At 49.8% G+C, this 15397-nt stretch overlaps 1 protein-coding gene across 1 annotated transcript; it reads left to right on the top strand.

The window, feature by feature from the left end:
- BRI3BP (BRI3 binding protein) lies at positions 1-14847 on the top strand (the record flags this gene model as incomplete). Its single annotated transcript, XM_006894686.1, has 3 exons — positions 1-174; positions 8509-8611; positions 14423-14847. Coding segments are annotated over 3 exons (702 nt in total), but the record flags the coding sequence as incomplete, so codon positions are not given.
- Positions 14848-15397: the final 550 nt, after the last annotated feature.

Raw genomic sequence — 15397 nt, 5'->3', positions numbered from 1 at the left:
GCTCCGGGGCTGCTGCTGCTGCTCCTGCTGCTGCTCGGACAGCTGGCTCCGGGCGCGCAGGCGGCGCGGGGCCGCAGCGGCGCCGAGAAGAACAGCTACCGGCGCACGGTCAGCACCTTCTCGCAGAGCCTCAGCAGCCTGTTCGGCGAGGACAACGTGCGCGTCGCACAGAAGGTGGGCGCTGGGCCCGTGCCCGCGGTCACCTTGCCTGAGCCGCCGCGCACCTGGCTCTTGGGAGGCCTGGGCCGCGTGCGGCCTCCAGGACGCGGGGAGGAGGTTGCTGGCCCAAGGGAAGGGTGTCTGGTTTGAGAGGGTCGCTCTCGAAGACCAGATCTGGGGCGCAAGGCCCCGGGGTGCCCGCGCTCTTTCCCTCGCAGCACTTCTCCTTGGACCTTGGACCCCTGGGGCGCGCGGCGCGGTCGGGCCTGTCCGGGCGGCGCTGACTCCGCCGCGCCTCCCATTCATTCACTCACACGTTTGCTGAGCACCTACTATGAGCCAGACATTGGGCCGGCCGCCCACGCCCGCGCCCCCTGTGCGCCCCGCTGCGCGCGCCCAGCCAGCCCTGCGGCGCGACCCATTTCCCGAGCTTCTTAGGGCCTCCTTCTCCAGCTTTCAGGATCTTTGGGCTTATTTTTCTCTTAATGGACAAGAGAGGGAACAAGCTGTTTGCTCCGTTGCTTTGGCAACCTGGCACGGCCGCCCTCCAGAGCACCTACGGGGTGCTGGCCGCTCGCACAGCGTGTCCTTTCTCTGTGGGGCCGCCTTGGAACCTGCAGCCTTGGGAGTGTGCCGAGAGGGAGTGGGAGCTGGGTGGAACAGGCCAAAGACCATCCCTATTGATCCCCACAAAAGGGAAGTTGCATGTGGTTCCTTCATTTCTTTGCGAAAAGATCTTGCCGTGCCTACCACCAATGAATGGCTTCCAACTCAGGCGCCCTTGCTGGACTTAGGGCCCACAGCCTTTACAAGGCTGTAAATCTTTATAGAAGCTGAAAGTCTCATCTTCCTCTGAGCAAGTGACAAGATTCAACTGCAAACCTATCCTTTAACAGCACAGCTTACCCGACAGTCCTCCTGGACCTTTTTAAAAACTTCCTTTTCTCTGGGTTTAAGAGTGGAGAGAAATTAGGGTTCAATTCCTGGCCCTACTACTTAGAAGTGGGATGGCTTTAGGCCAGGGCCTTCACTTCTTTGAGCCTCGGTTTCTGTGTCTGTTCAGTGCGTTAGTGATCCCACTGTTTACATTGTGAGGTTGTAAAGCTGCATGCTTCCCACAGAGCTCTTCAGAGACACCGGGCTGGTGCTGTTAATATTATTTCTTGGCCATCGTGTAGGGTTTCATTGCTTAACACAGCTAGCTGGGAGCAAAAAGTTTCCTAGACTGGGAGGTGGGGGCGGGCAATGGTAGAGAAAAGCATTAACACCCAATCAGTTTGGCTGGGCTTTCTTACCCGGTGAAATGGAAGACATGCTGATTGGTCAGGGAAACTGCCACTTCTTGGATCCAGTGTCCCTCACCTCTGGTCTGCACCCTCCTAGGTGGAGGACAGTAAATGCTTATCTCCTTTTACTGTGCTTCCCACATTAGTGTGTGTATGTGTGAGAAATTGAAAGTTTATGGCAACCCTACCCTCTGGTCTATTTTTCCACTTTGTGTCTCGTTTCACAACATTTCAAACCTTGTCCTCCGGCACACGAAACACGCCATCCATTCACTGCCCTTGAGTTGACTCAAACTCACAATCAGGTATTGTATTGTTGTTGTGTGCCTATGTGAACTGACTCATAGCTAATCCTCCAGTGGGTTCTCAGAGGCAGTTAATTGCACGAGAGGAGATTGTCTATCCCTCTCCCACAGAGCAGCTGGTCGGTTCAAACTGCACGCTTTTGAGATTGGAACACAACCTCTGGAGGAGATTGCCTTTTTTCCTGTGGCTGGTGGATTTGAACTGCCAACCTTTCTGTGAGGTTGTAGTTGCTTGTGAACTTTTCTATGCACTGGGTAGCCAAGAAATCCGTGTGACTCACCTTTTTTGTGCTCTTCACTGTGTTGAGGAGGCCTGGAACCAAACCGTCAGGATCCCCGAGGCCTGCCCGTTCGGTTATCAAAGGGGCAGGGAGGAGCATGGCTGGATACCTGAATGCAAGCGTGTGCCCTCAAGTCCTCCCAGCATCAAGGCTGTGAGCACTTGTCTTTGCCAGTGTTGGCTGTGCCATTTGGGGATAAAAGTAGAAGGAAGATTGTGCAGAGCAAGTTTAAAGGAACCCCTAATCCCAACTGAACTGTTAGGTGGACCTTCGACTGGTCAACAGAGACAAGGTACAAAAAGGGAGATTTAAGAGTTGACGTCAAGGAGTGGAAGGGAGCCCTGGTGGTGCGGTGTCAGTGCTTGGGAGAAAGCCGGGGCGGTTCTCCTCTGTCCTGCAGGGCTGCTATGAGGCAGAAATGGCCCAACAGCCATGGGGTTTGGTCTCCAGGAGAAAGAGATTCCTGGTGGTATCGTGGTTAAAACACTTAACTACTCACCTCAAGGTTAGCAGTTGGAGCCGACCAGCTGCTCTAAAGTGTTCCATAGAGATTTATAGCCTTGGAAACTGTATGGGGTAGAGGTCTAACCTAAGAGTCACCAAAATTGACTTGGCAGCAGTGGGTCAGGGTGGGTATTAGGAGAGAGCTATATTCTGGCAAAGAAACAGCTTCAAACTCTGGATGAACCTGAGTTTCCCCCCCCCCCCCGGGTCATTAAGAGATAGTAATACTTCCATAAGTAATGCTAAGTGCTGTCATAAAGGCCTAGTAACTTAGAACAGATCTTTGAAGCAGATACTGATTTCATTTTGCAGGTGAGGAAACAGGCACAGGGAGGTGAAGTCACTGGCTTCAGGTGGATCCGAAGGCCATGGTCCTAACCCTCAGTCACCGCTGCTTTCTGGCCCCTTGTTGCCATATGCCATCAAGTGGATGCCATCAGATGTAGAGTCCTGCCCCAGTGGACACCCTCTAGGAATAGAACCGCTCCGTAGCATTTCTGAAACTATTATCTTTTTTTTTAAAAAATTTCATTATTTTGTGTGTGTACGGTCAAATCAGATCTGACTGGTACAGGAGGAGATTATTCTGGTGGATTTGAACCGTGCACCTCTGAACTTGCAGTTGCAGCTTCTTGCCACTAGGCCACCAGAGCTCCCCGAAACTATTATCTTACGGAAGCAGATCCCTAGGTCTTCTAAAGACTCACCACATTTGCACTGAAGTGACATCTGGAGTGAGACTGATGTTTATTTTATGTCTTGACAAGTAGCCGTTCTGCCAGCTTTGGTAAATTGTTATTTTTAATTCCACACAACCAGCTTGCGACTATAATTTTCATTGCCTCTGAGTTCCCTAAGATTCCATCAGACCTGCTCCGAGGTCTGAGGCTTGGAGGTGGATAGAGAAACAACCCACTTCCTAATGTAGGATGACCTGAAATAAGTCTGTGGCCTCCTGCTGTGGAGCCTCGATGTCCGGCTGATGTCGGGTTAAATCCCAGCCCTGCTGCTCACTAGCTTTGCGACCATGGGTCAGTGGCTTTCCCTCTCTGTGCCTTAGTTGTAGGAAAGAGAGAATTAGAGGGATTACATGAGATTAACTGGATTGCACACTACCAGACAATGAATAAATATTTAATATGTGGTAGATCAGGTCATAGAACAGGTTTAACCTGGTAGGAGAATGATGTACTCATTTCATTTAAAGATTAACGATCAGTGTGTACAGAGACAAAGGAGCCTGGTGGTGTGGTGCATAAGTTGTCAGGCTGCTGACCAAAAGGTTGGGAGTTCAAATCCACTACTAGCTCCTCAGGAGACAGATGGGCAGTCCGCTCCCATGAGGGACCTGCTACCTCGGAAGCCTGATGTGGGGGGGCTCACCAAGAGACACACACCCCTGGAGCAGTGGAGGTTCGGTTTGGGTAAGGTATGCAAATGCCCACAGCACTTCCTAGTCTTAAGTTTACCATCTTCTGTAAAGATCACAGCCCAGGAAACGCCAAGGGGCAGTTCTCTTCTGCCCTGGCGGGGGTCACTGTGGTCAGGATCAACTCGACAATGAGGGGGAAGCACTGTTTAAATTGAGCAAGACCAAGGGAATTCTGGTGGCCTAGTGGCAAGATGCTGCACTGCAATCCCAGAGGTACACGGTTCAAATCCACCAGGTGCTCTGCTGGAGAAGGAGGGGGCAATCTCCTTCTGTGTCAGTCAGATCTGATTTGACGGTACACGTAAAAATAATACAATTTAAAAAAAAAATTGAACAGGACCATCTAAAGGAAAACAGCTCAGAAGCCTCTCTGAGCTCTAAAAAAGAAGCCCTTGAAATAGTTTGCATATTGGGTTCATGCCGTAAGAACCACAGCTTCTGTGGTATTTTAGAGGTTCCTCAGGACCAGCAACGCTGCCGTCGCATGAACACTCGCTCTGCTCACGTGGTGGGTACAACATCTGGCTGCTAATCAAAAGATGGGCGGTTCAAACCCACCATTCCCTTTTGGGAGACAGCTCAGGCAGTCTGTTCCCATGAAGATTACAACCTCAGAAACCTGATGGGGCAGTTCTACTCGGTCACTCAGCTCAGCAGTGGGGTTGGGTTTTCGGTTTTGAGGGAGAGGGAGTAGAGAATGGGCAGTAAAGAGCATGAGGTACCTGTTTTGAGATACTGAGAATGTTCTGGAACTAGATGGTAATGAAAATCGTACTTTTAGTACATCCTGAATGTACTAAAAGTCACTGAGTCGTACGCTTTAGTTAAAATGGTGCATTTTGTGTTAGGAGTACTGAACTACACTTTTATAAATGAGAAAAACAGGTGCTGTGTGAGGAGCAAGGAGCCCTGATGGTGTAAGTTGTTGAAGCGCTTGGCTGCTGACCAAAAGGTCAGCGGTTCAAATCCAGTAGGCCAGCTGCTCTATGAGGGAGATGGGGCAGTCTGCTTCTGGGAAGAGTCCAGCGTTGGAAACCCTGCGGGTGGTTCTGCCCTAACCAGTTGGGTTGCTGTGTGTCAGAATCCACTTGATGGGAGTAGGTTTGATGTTGGGTAGGGGGGTTTTGAACATGCACCGTGGTGATTCTTCTTGTGAATTCTCCCCTCCAGTGCCCACAGTAACAGGACGATGTTGTTGTTGTTGGTAAGTGGTCCCATTATCCCCACTGATCAGCTGCAGAAATAGAGGCCTGGGCGGCCAGTTGACCATTGAGGTAACTCGGACTCAGCAACCCCTGTCCAGCAGCATGAAACACCACCTGGTCCCGAGCCACGCTGCCCCGTCTGTAGCTACCGTGTTGATCTGTTTTGTTGAGAATCTTCCTCTTTTTCATTCACCCACTTTTTCACCAAGTTTCATGTCCTTTAGGGACTGGCCCCTCCTGTTCACATGTCCAGAGAACATGAGCTGACGTCTCTTCAGCCTCACTTCCTTTTTTTTTATTACTTTTTATATGTGTATTGTCAAATCGGATCTGACTGGTATAGGAGGAGATTGTCCCTCCTTCTTCAGCAGAGCATCTGGTGGATTTGAACCCAGTAACTCTGGGATTGCAGTGCACCTTCTTGCCACTAGGCCACCAGAGCCTCACTTCTAAAGAGCTCTCTGGATGCACTTCTTTTTTTAAAAAAAAAATTTTTTTTTCTCTATAATTATATTTTATTAATTTTCATAAACATTTACAGAGATTTTGGGCTCCACTCATTCATTGTTGCACTATTCTCTCTACCCTCCTCCCAGTTTGTTATTTTTTGTGTGTGTGTGAGTGCACCGTCAAATCAGATCTGACTGGTACAGGAGGAGATTGTCCCTCCTTCTCCAGCAGAGCATCTGGTGGATTCGAACTGTGCGCCTCTGGGATTATAGTTGCAGCTCCTTGCCACTATGCCACCAGAGCTCCCTTGGATGCACTTCTTCAAGACCGATTTGTTTGCTTCTTCTGGCAGCTCATGCTACATTTAGCATTTTCTACCACCCTCACAATTAGAATGTAATTATGCACTAATGTTTATAGTTATAGCAGCAACTACAAGAGCTGAAAGGTGGAAATGACCTATATGCCTATCAGTTGATGAATGGATAAAGAAAATGTGGAATTATTACTAAGCTGGTGGAAGAAAAGAAGTCTTGATATGTGATGCAGTGTTGATGGAGCTAGAAGGCAGTGAAGTATGCCAATCATAAAAGGGCAAATGGTCGATAACCTCACTTCTATAAAAAAAGAGAGAAAAAGGGAGCTCTGGTGACCTAGTGGCAAGACGCTGCACTGCAATATCAGAGGTACGTGGTTCAAATCCCCCAGATGCTCTGCTGGAGAAGGAGGGGGCAATCTCCTCCTGTGCCTGTCAGATCTGATTTGACGGTACACGTAAAAATAATACAATAAAAATTTAAAAAAAAGGAGAGAAAAGGGAAATGTATGGAGACCAAGTTTGTTAGTTAGCAGGGGTGGTGGTGGTGTTAGGTACCATTGAGTCAAATATGACCCATAACCACCCTCTGAACAACTGATCTGAACCCTGTCTTATCCTGTGCTGTCCTCACTCTTCCTGACACACTAGAGCCCGTTATGACAGTCACCATGTCAGTCCACCTGATTGAGGGTCTTCCTCATCTTTGCAGATCTTCTGTCTCTTTGAGCATCATGTCTCTCTCCAAGAAAGAGCCCCTCCTAGCAACGTACCTGAAGTATGTGAGGCAATGCTTTATCATCTTTGTCTCCAAAGAGCACTCTGGCTGCACTTTCTCCAAGACGTATTTGTTCTTTTGGCACTTCACGGGATGTTCAGCACTCTTCTCCAACACCACAGCTCAAAGGCATACTTTCTTCTGTCATCCTTATTCATTGTCCAGCTCTCAGATGCATAGCAACTGGTCAGAACAGCCATGGCCTGAATCAGACACACCTTAGTCCTCAAACTGACATTATTATTCCTCGATCGTTTGGATAAGTCCCTGACTCCAGACTTTCCCAGTGCAATACATCTCCTGATTTCCTGACTGCCAGTACCAAGGGTGTTAATTGTGGATCCAAGTAAGATAAAATTGTTGACAGTTTCAATCTTTTCTCCATCTATCATGATGTTGCCTATCAGTCTAATGGTAAGAATTTCTGTTTTCTTAATATTGAGATGCGATCCATATTGAAGACTGCATTCTTAGATCTTTTGCAACAAGTGCTTTAAGCCCTCTTCACTTTCAGCAAGCAAGGTTGTGTCATCTACATAATGCAAGTTATTGATGAGTCTTCCTCCAATCTTGATGCCACATTCCTCTTCATAGAGGCCAGCTTCTCGAATAATTTGCTCAGTGTACAGATTGAATAAGTATGGGGAGAAAATACCACCCTGCTGCACCCCCTTCTTGATTCTAAATCATGTAGTGTTGTGTTTCCTTGCTCTGTTTGCTCCACAGCCTCCCTGATCTTGGTATAGGTTTCGCATGAGCACGGTTAAATGCTCTGAGATTCCTATTCTTCTCAATATTAGTCATAACTTTTTATGATCCACACAGTCAAATGCCTTTGCATAGTCCATAAAGCATAAATTGGCATCCTTCTCGTCTTCTTTACCTTCAGCCAGGATCCATCTGACATCAGCAGTGTTCTCCCTGGTACCATGGCCTCTTCTAAGAGTCCTGCTTAAACTGGCAGTGCCCTACACATGTACTGTTCTATTTTTTTATTATTATTATTTTTATGTGCGTGTACCGTCAAATCAGATCTGACTGGTACAGGAGGAGATTGTCCCTCCTTCCCCGGCAGAGCATCTGGTGGATTTGAACCGTGAGCCTCTGGGATTGTAGTTGCAGCTCCTTACCACTAGGCCACCAGAGCTCCCCTTCTAACTATTTTTGTAATGACCTTCAGCAGTATTTTGCTTGCATGTGATATAATGATATTGTTCGATAGTTTCCACGTTCTCTTGGATCACCTTTCTTGGGAACAAGAACAAATACGGACCTCTTCCAGTCCAGACGTCTTCCAGTCCTGCAGAGGTGCCCTGGAAGAAAGGCCTGGCAATCTGTGTATGAAAAATCTGTCCATGAAACACTTCTTGGGGCGCCACTCTACTCTGACACACACGGGAACATCAAGAGTCAGAAGCAGCTTGATGACGACTGGTCAGGACATGAGCTTTCCTGGGGATAGTGGGGTCCCCGATGGTGCAGTGGTGAGAGCACCCTCCTGGGAGGCGAGGGAAGATCTCTGTCCTTCGGGGTCAGAATTGAGCCGCCAGTGGTGGCGTGGGAGAGCCCCCCTGGCTCACCTGGGGGGCTCGGGCAGTGTTTGTTGTCAGAGTGGTTCAGAGGAATGCGTGGCGTCACTTGCTCCCTGTGACCGTGTCCAGCAGGATAGCTGTGCTGCCCTGCACCCCACCACCTTGCCTGCTGGTCCCCCCCCCCAAAAAAAAAAACATGAACTGTTGTAGGATGATGGTGGCTGCCGGCGGACTGACAGTGAGGGTTTTCTTCCCCGCAGTTCCTGAGCCGGCTGACTGAGCGGTTTGTGGTGGGAGTGGACATGCTGATGGACGTGTTGTGGAAGCTGTGGACAGAGCTCCTGGACGTTCTTGGCCTTGACGGTAGGTGTGGGGCGGGGGCGACCATTCGGCCGTGGAGTCCTCGCCCACGCGGGGGTTGAGTGTGGCCCTGAGTGTACAGATGAGCATTTTCTTGTTTTTCTCGTTGTACAGACAAATGGCACGTCCGGGGGTGGAATCCCACGGGCACAGCTTGGGATAAGGAGAGACCTGGTGGGTTGATTCTTGGGCCGTAAACCAAAGAGTAGAGGTTCTGACTCAACCAGCTGCTTCCAGAGAGAAAGGCGAGGCAGTCTGCTTCTGTGCGGGTGACAGACTTGGAAACCCTTGCAGGACACTTGTGAGTCGGTGTCTGTTAGGGGACCGAGCCTGTGTCCACAAGTCCCGTCTTACAGGGACACAGGTCGTTGAATGAGGCTGTCACGGCAGCATGGCCTCCTCTTGGCTTGATGGCAATCTTGAGCGGTTTTTGTTCCAAATGCAGTCATGTTAACGGTGCCAGGCGCTAGGACTTCAGCATCATCTCTCAGAAACACGCGTAACCCCCAGCAGTGGCTAAGCCGCTTTCCACATCCTTGTGACACAGGGCCCTTCCTGGTTGGCTTTGCCTCCATTCAGTCTCCCCCTTTGTGCCATCAGCATTTCACTGTGACAGGCCCTCTCTTACCTTCTTGCTAGTTTATCACCTGCCTCCCTTTTGGTGGGTGGGCTCCATGCTCAGGAGTCCTCTCCCAGCTGCATCCTTGGCCCAGGCCCAGGCCCAGAGACCCTCTACCAATAAGAGGGGACAGCTGCTGGTCCCTCTCCTTAGCTACTGTTAGGGGTTGGAGTGTCCTTAGCACACAGGTATGATGTGACCTTGGATGCCAGGGGAGTCCACCCCTCGCGGAGTTTTTGAAGCTGTAGTCTTTATCGGCTGTCCCCAGGGTCACGGTGTTTCAAGTGCTTGGCTGTTCACGAAAGGTCAGTGGCCGGAACCCGCCAGCGGCTCCGTGGGGGGAAGCAGGAGGCATTCGGCTTCGGGAAAGCTTTTCCGTTTTGGAAACCCCGTAAGACCGTTCTTAGGATGATAATGTCGCTGAGTCAGAATCGATGCAGGGGGAATGGGAATGAGTTCTCAGTCTTCCTGGGAGCAGATTGCGGGCCTTCCTCCCACAGAGCAGCTGCGTGGGTTGGAGCTGCCAGCCTTTTCAGTTAAGAGCCACACACCTAACCGTCGGACCACCAGGCCTCCTTCACTACCGTAGGAAACCGAAAATCCCGGCTGCTCTCGATTCAGGTCTGCCTCAGTGACCGTAACAGAACAGAACTGCCCCAGAACACTTCCAAAGCTGTAAGAGCCGTAGAAGCAGACTGCTTCATTGTATTACCACGAGCAGCTAGTGGGCTCAAACCACTGACCTTCTGGTTGGCAACTGAATGGCTTAACCACAATACCACTAGGATTTCTTCCCTGGAGTAGAAGTCAAACTCCCTGGCATTGAGTTACTTCTAACCTTCCATCAGCTCGCTGAGGCTGTAAATGGGAGGTGATTGTCCGTCTGTTCCTTAAAGCAGCTGGTGGATTTGAACTGCCAGAGACATGACGTGCAGCCTTCAGGTGAGTAGTGCATTTTGCTACTGACTGCACCACCAGAGCTCCTTCCCTGGGGCAGGGTGGGCCCTCAATCCAATGACGGGGGCCCTTATCAGGAGAGCGTTGGACGCAGATACAGAAAACCCCAGAGGACGAGGCCTGTGATGATGGAGGCAGAGAGGGAGCCACACCAGGGAATACCTGGAGCCACCAGACGCTGGAGAGGTGGACAGGATGGCTCCTTTAGGGGGACAGAGACACCTCCATCCTGGGCTCTGCAATCTAGAACTGGGAGAGAATCATTTCTGTCGTTTGAAGCTGCTGCCTCCATCCCCTCTGTCTCTGAGGTTGTGAATCTGATGGATTTGAACCGCTGACCTTTTGACTGGCAGGCACATTACACAGTATGTCACAGGACTTTTGATGTAATCCAGTAGTTTTGATTTGTCACTGTGGCCCTGAGACTTGTACCCTAAATCAAACCCCACTGAGTCAATTCAGACTCCCAGTGACCCTCTGTCAGGTATCTGAAGCCGTAATTCCTTAGGAGAGGAGACCGACAAGGGGAGACTGGTCGATTTGAACTGCCCACCTTTCATTTAGTAGCCTGATAAATTACACTAGGCCCCCCTGGCGCCTGGGATCTGCACGCTGCCACCTTAGCACAGTTGCTTTCACAGTCCCAACATTGTCTCTCTCCGAGGCCCCACTGTACAGATCAGACACCTGGGCTCTGAGGTTGCATCTCTCACCTCCAGCCACTCGGCCGCTTGGACCCGCCTTCCTCCTGGGTTGCTGAGTTTGGCCTTTGAGAGGCCGTGGGCTTTGCTGCTCAGGTGGAGAAGCGGGCTGTGCCACCTCCCGGGGACTGGTGGCCCCTGGGACCAGCTGAGTCAATGCCTCTCCCTGACGCAGCAATCGCCTGCAATACACTTGGAGTCTCCACTCACCACCTCCCCACCACCCTGGCCTCTGTTTCCTCCCCTAAGTGGCAAGCTGTGAAGAATCAGAACCAACTGCAAGAAACCTGACGGGCGTGAGGTGGAAGGTGCTATGGGGCAAAGCCCCTGGTCATGGAGGAGGACAGTGCCATGGCTCTGCGGGACAGGGAGTGCTCACAACTCCAGCCTAGCTGTCCTGAGACCTCGCGTGTGAGCTGTGGCATTTCCCAGCGTCTTCACTGCCACAGGCTGCACGTCCTCCAAAGGCCTTTGTCATTGGCTTCTTCGCAGTGACTCTTCAGAGTGCGAACTACTTTTCAGGATGGCCTCGTGCCAGAGTCAGATCCTTACGCCTGATCCTGGAATTTCCTTCCGAATTTTTCATGTGCTTAGTAATAAGGAGACCCCCCCACCCCCAGCCCAGTGGAAATCTAGTTCTCAGCCACGTCCTGAATATTCCAATGAATGCCAAAAGAACAAACAAGGATGTCTTGGAGAAGGTGCAGCCAGCGTGCTTCTTGGAGAGAAGGATGATGAAACTGCATCTCACATATTCTGGACATGTTATTAGGACCAGTTCTTGAAAAAGGACATCATGCTTGGAAGGGCAGAGGGTCCACAAAAGAGAAGACCCTCAAACAGATAGATTGGCACAGTGACTGTGAGAGTGGGCCCAGGCGTATCAAGATCAGGAGAATTGTGCAGGATAGGACAAGGTTCAGACCTTTTGTTCATAGGGTCACCAGGAGTTGTACTCAACTTGATGGCACCTAACTCCGGTGAACAACGGTATTCTTCAAAGAGAACAAACTTCCGATCTGTCTCGGAGGAAGGGATGATGAAACCTGGTCTCACATATTTTGGGCATGTTGTCAGAAGAGACCCAGTCCTAGGAATGAGACATCATCCTGGGACAGGTGGAGGGTCAGAGAAAAAGAGGAAAACCCCCAACGAGATGGACTGACCTGTGACTGTAACAGTGGGCGTGTGCATAGTGGAGACCTTGAAGATGGCACAGGACAAGGCCAAGTTCAAATGTGTTCACAGGGTCTCTGCAAGCTGTTGTTGACTTGACCGCCCGCACCAAAAACAGCCCTCATCTGTTAAAACGCTGTGTTGCAGTGGCTTGCACATGGCTGGACATGATGTCGCTGATATTTCAAATACCAGCAGGGTCACCCATGGGGACAGGTTTCAGCAGAGCTTTTAGAACAGGGAAAAAGGCCTCGTGACTTTTATTTACTTTTTTTTTAATGTGTGTGTGTGTGTGTGTGTGTGTGTGTGTGTGTACCGTCAAATCAGATCTAACTGGTACAGGAGGAGTTTGCCCTCCTCCAGCAGAGCATCTGGATTCGAACTGTGTACCTTTGGGATTGCAGTGCAGCTTCTTGCCACTAGGCCACCAGAGCTCCCAAGGCCTGGTGATTTACATTCCTAGTTAGCTAGGCAGGAGTGGCATCCACTTCCTAAACCACATGCCTCCAGAAACTCTGCACTTTGATAAATGTCAGTAGTTGTAGGGGGTCTTCAGGCCTTTTGTTCATAGGGTCTATGAGTCATTCATGCTCGACTCAGCAATCAGCAACAACAGTTAGCTAATGAATGTTGGGTGAGTCAGCCAGTTAATGAATTAACTTGCCATCCTTGAGGAGGACATCCTGTTGGGTGAAATGGATGGCCGGTAGGAACATGCACCTATTGAGAGGCTGATGCTGGACCTCCCAGCGTTTTGTTCAGTTGTACACGAGGTCGCCAGGATGAGCTTGGACTTTCTGTGACAATTGGTTGTCAATCTCTCAATAGAAGGTCTTGGGGAGACTGGGAGAACAGACCTCAAAGTCATACAGAGACCAAGCTTACTGGTCTGATAGAGACTGCGTAACACTGAGAGCATGGCTATTAGTCACCCTTCAAGCATAAATCTGTGGTTCAGCTCTCCACCAGACATTAACAGGCCTATGAGGTGACCAGTAACCCCAGTGAAGTGTGCACTCCTTGGAACAGCCAACCATATAAGATCAAAAGGGAAAAAAAAGATCAAAAGGCACTAGTGAGAGGAAGTGTGGAACAAAAGTTTTTAAAAAAACCAAAAACCACCAATAAATAAACACCACCACAGAAAAGGTCAGAATTGTTGGTCCAGTAGAGACCTGTGGAACCCTAGAGACTGCAACTGCTAGGTATTCTTAAAACCTGGAGTAAAGCTCACCATGTGGCTTGGCTTTTAGCCTAGTAGGTGACCACTTGCACCAGGGAGGCATAGACAAACCAGCCAAGTGAGGTCAAAAGAGCAACATTTTTTTGACAAGCACTGTGGCAATGGGACAATTAAAACAGACTTTCAAAAAGAAGGAACAAAAAAAAAACAGACTTTCAAGGGGGAAAAAAAGAGAGGAACGAATGGGCGGGGTGGTAGAGGAAATAGTGCAACAATGAATGAATGGAAATCCAAAATCTCTGTAAATGTCCATGAAAATTAATAAAATAAAATTTTAAAAAATGAAAGGGGAAAAAAAAGAGCAACATTTGCTCAAAGAATAGAGCCTGGAAAGCAATAAGTGGTAGCACAGAAGGATTGATGGAGATGAGAATCACAGGAAGGGAATGGGATAAGTGATTATATATTGTAGGCACATAAATAAATGTGATCAAACAAAATGTGTCTGAATGGTTGGAGGCAAAATTAAATTGCTTTATAGAACTTTAAGAGCAGCATTTTCCCATGTTTAAAGCGTAGGTGCGAAGAAAAGCTCAGAAAGGAAGAATGGAAACAGGAGACACAGGGACAGACTGGGGAGAGTGTTGTTACACTAAGGGTATCGTAATTGATGTCACTAAACAATATCTAAAGGAAAAACGATTGACTGGAAAATCTATTTGATCTGTGGACTTGGCACCCAAATCAAATAAAAAGTTAAAGAAACTACATAAAACCCAAACCCATTGGTGTCAAATCTGTTCCAGTGTGTTCTGTTCCAGCAAAAAAAGGTTGTTGAAGGGCCATAGCCCACCAGTGTCCTTCGTAGGGACCCTGCATGACAGAGCAGACCTTCCCCGTAGGCTGTCAAAGCTGGAGTCTTTGTGGGAACAGCCAGCCTCATTTTTCTTTCTTGGAACGGCTGGTGAGTTCAAACCACTGGCCTTTTGGTTAGCGGCCCGGGGCTTAGCAGGCTGCCTTTATCGGTTAACATTTACTTAGATAATAGTAAGAAAATAAACATCGGGGGGATGCAGCGCTGAGACGTGTGTCCCTGTAGTTGGAGCCACCATCCCAGCCCCAGGGGAGGGACAGACTGCTCCCTGAGTAACCACCCCGTCTCTCTCTCCCGCCCGCAGTCACGAATCTGTCTCAGTACTTCAACCCGTCCTCGGTGGCCAGCAGCCCTGCCCGCGCCCTGCTGCTGGTTGGCGTGATCCTCCTGGCCTACTGGTTCCTGTCGCTGACCCTGGGCTTCGCCTTCGGCGTGCTGCACATGGTGTTTGGCCGCTTCTTCTGGGTGGTGCGTGTGGTGCTCTTCTCCATGTCCTGCGTGTACGTCCTGCACAAGTACGAGGGGGAGCCTGAGAACGCCGTGCTGCCCCTGTGCTTCGTGGTGGCCGTGTACTTCATGACGGGTCCCATGGGCTTCTTCTACTGGCGGAGTAGCCCTGGGGGCCCCAGCGTGGAGGACAAGCTCGAGCACCTGGAGAACCAGGTCAGACTGCTCAACATCCGGCTCAACAGGGTGCTGGAGACCCTCGACCGCTCGGGGGACAAGTGACGGCTCCCGGGGGCCGGCCAGGGCCACGCGCGCTCTCGAACGACATGATGAAGGACTAGCAGCCAGCGGAAGGGACCCCAGAGATCTCAATAAAGCGTGATTGAGCTCGAGAGCGCGCCTCTGGCAAGGGTCATTTGGACCCATATTCCTTCCTGGCACGTGGTCAGTCCATCTCTCTAGAACTTCACCCCAGGGGTACATGAGGGGACCATGTTTTTTTAATCAAAGGATACAATAACCATATGAGCTGTACAGTGAGAGGCACTTACCCATTCCTGGGGCATAGCGTAAAGTTTTTCCAAGCATTTAAATAACATCTTTTGTAAGGTTTTTAAATAAAGGCAGAGGGAGCCCAGTTGAAAATTTTCAGTCAAGGGAAGGATAGGCCATTAGAACTTCTTGGAGAAGTTTAAATGCAAACATTTGTGGTTTTGTTTTTGTCCCCCCTTTTTTTTTTTAATCATCAGTGGCTGAGACCTATATGCATTCTCCAGTGTGTGTTTGAAATGCTCTCAGCTTGATCTCGTTTCAGCCTCTGTCAGCTCTGATT

The sequence above is a fragment of the Elephantulus edwardii genome, unplaced genomic scaffold (assembly GCF_000299155.1).
Source record: "Elephantulus edwardii isolate Elephantulus edwardi_28Jun2011 unplaced genomic scaffold, EleEdw1.0 scaffold00148, whole genome shotgun sequence".
NCBI classification, from domain to species: domain Eukaryota; kingdom Metazoa; phylum Chordata; class Mammalia; order Macroscelidea; family Macroscelididae; genus Elephantulus; species Elephantulus edwardii.
This window is presented reverse-complemented; position numbering and strand designations above follow the sequence as displayed.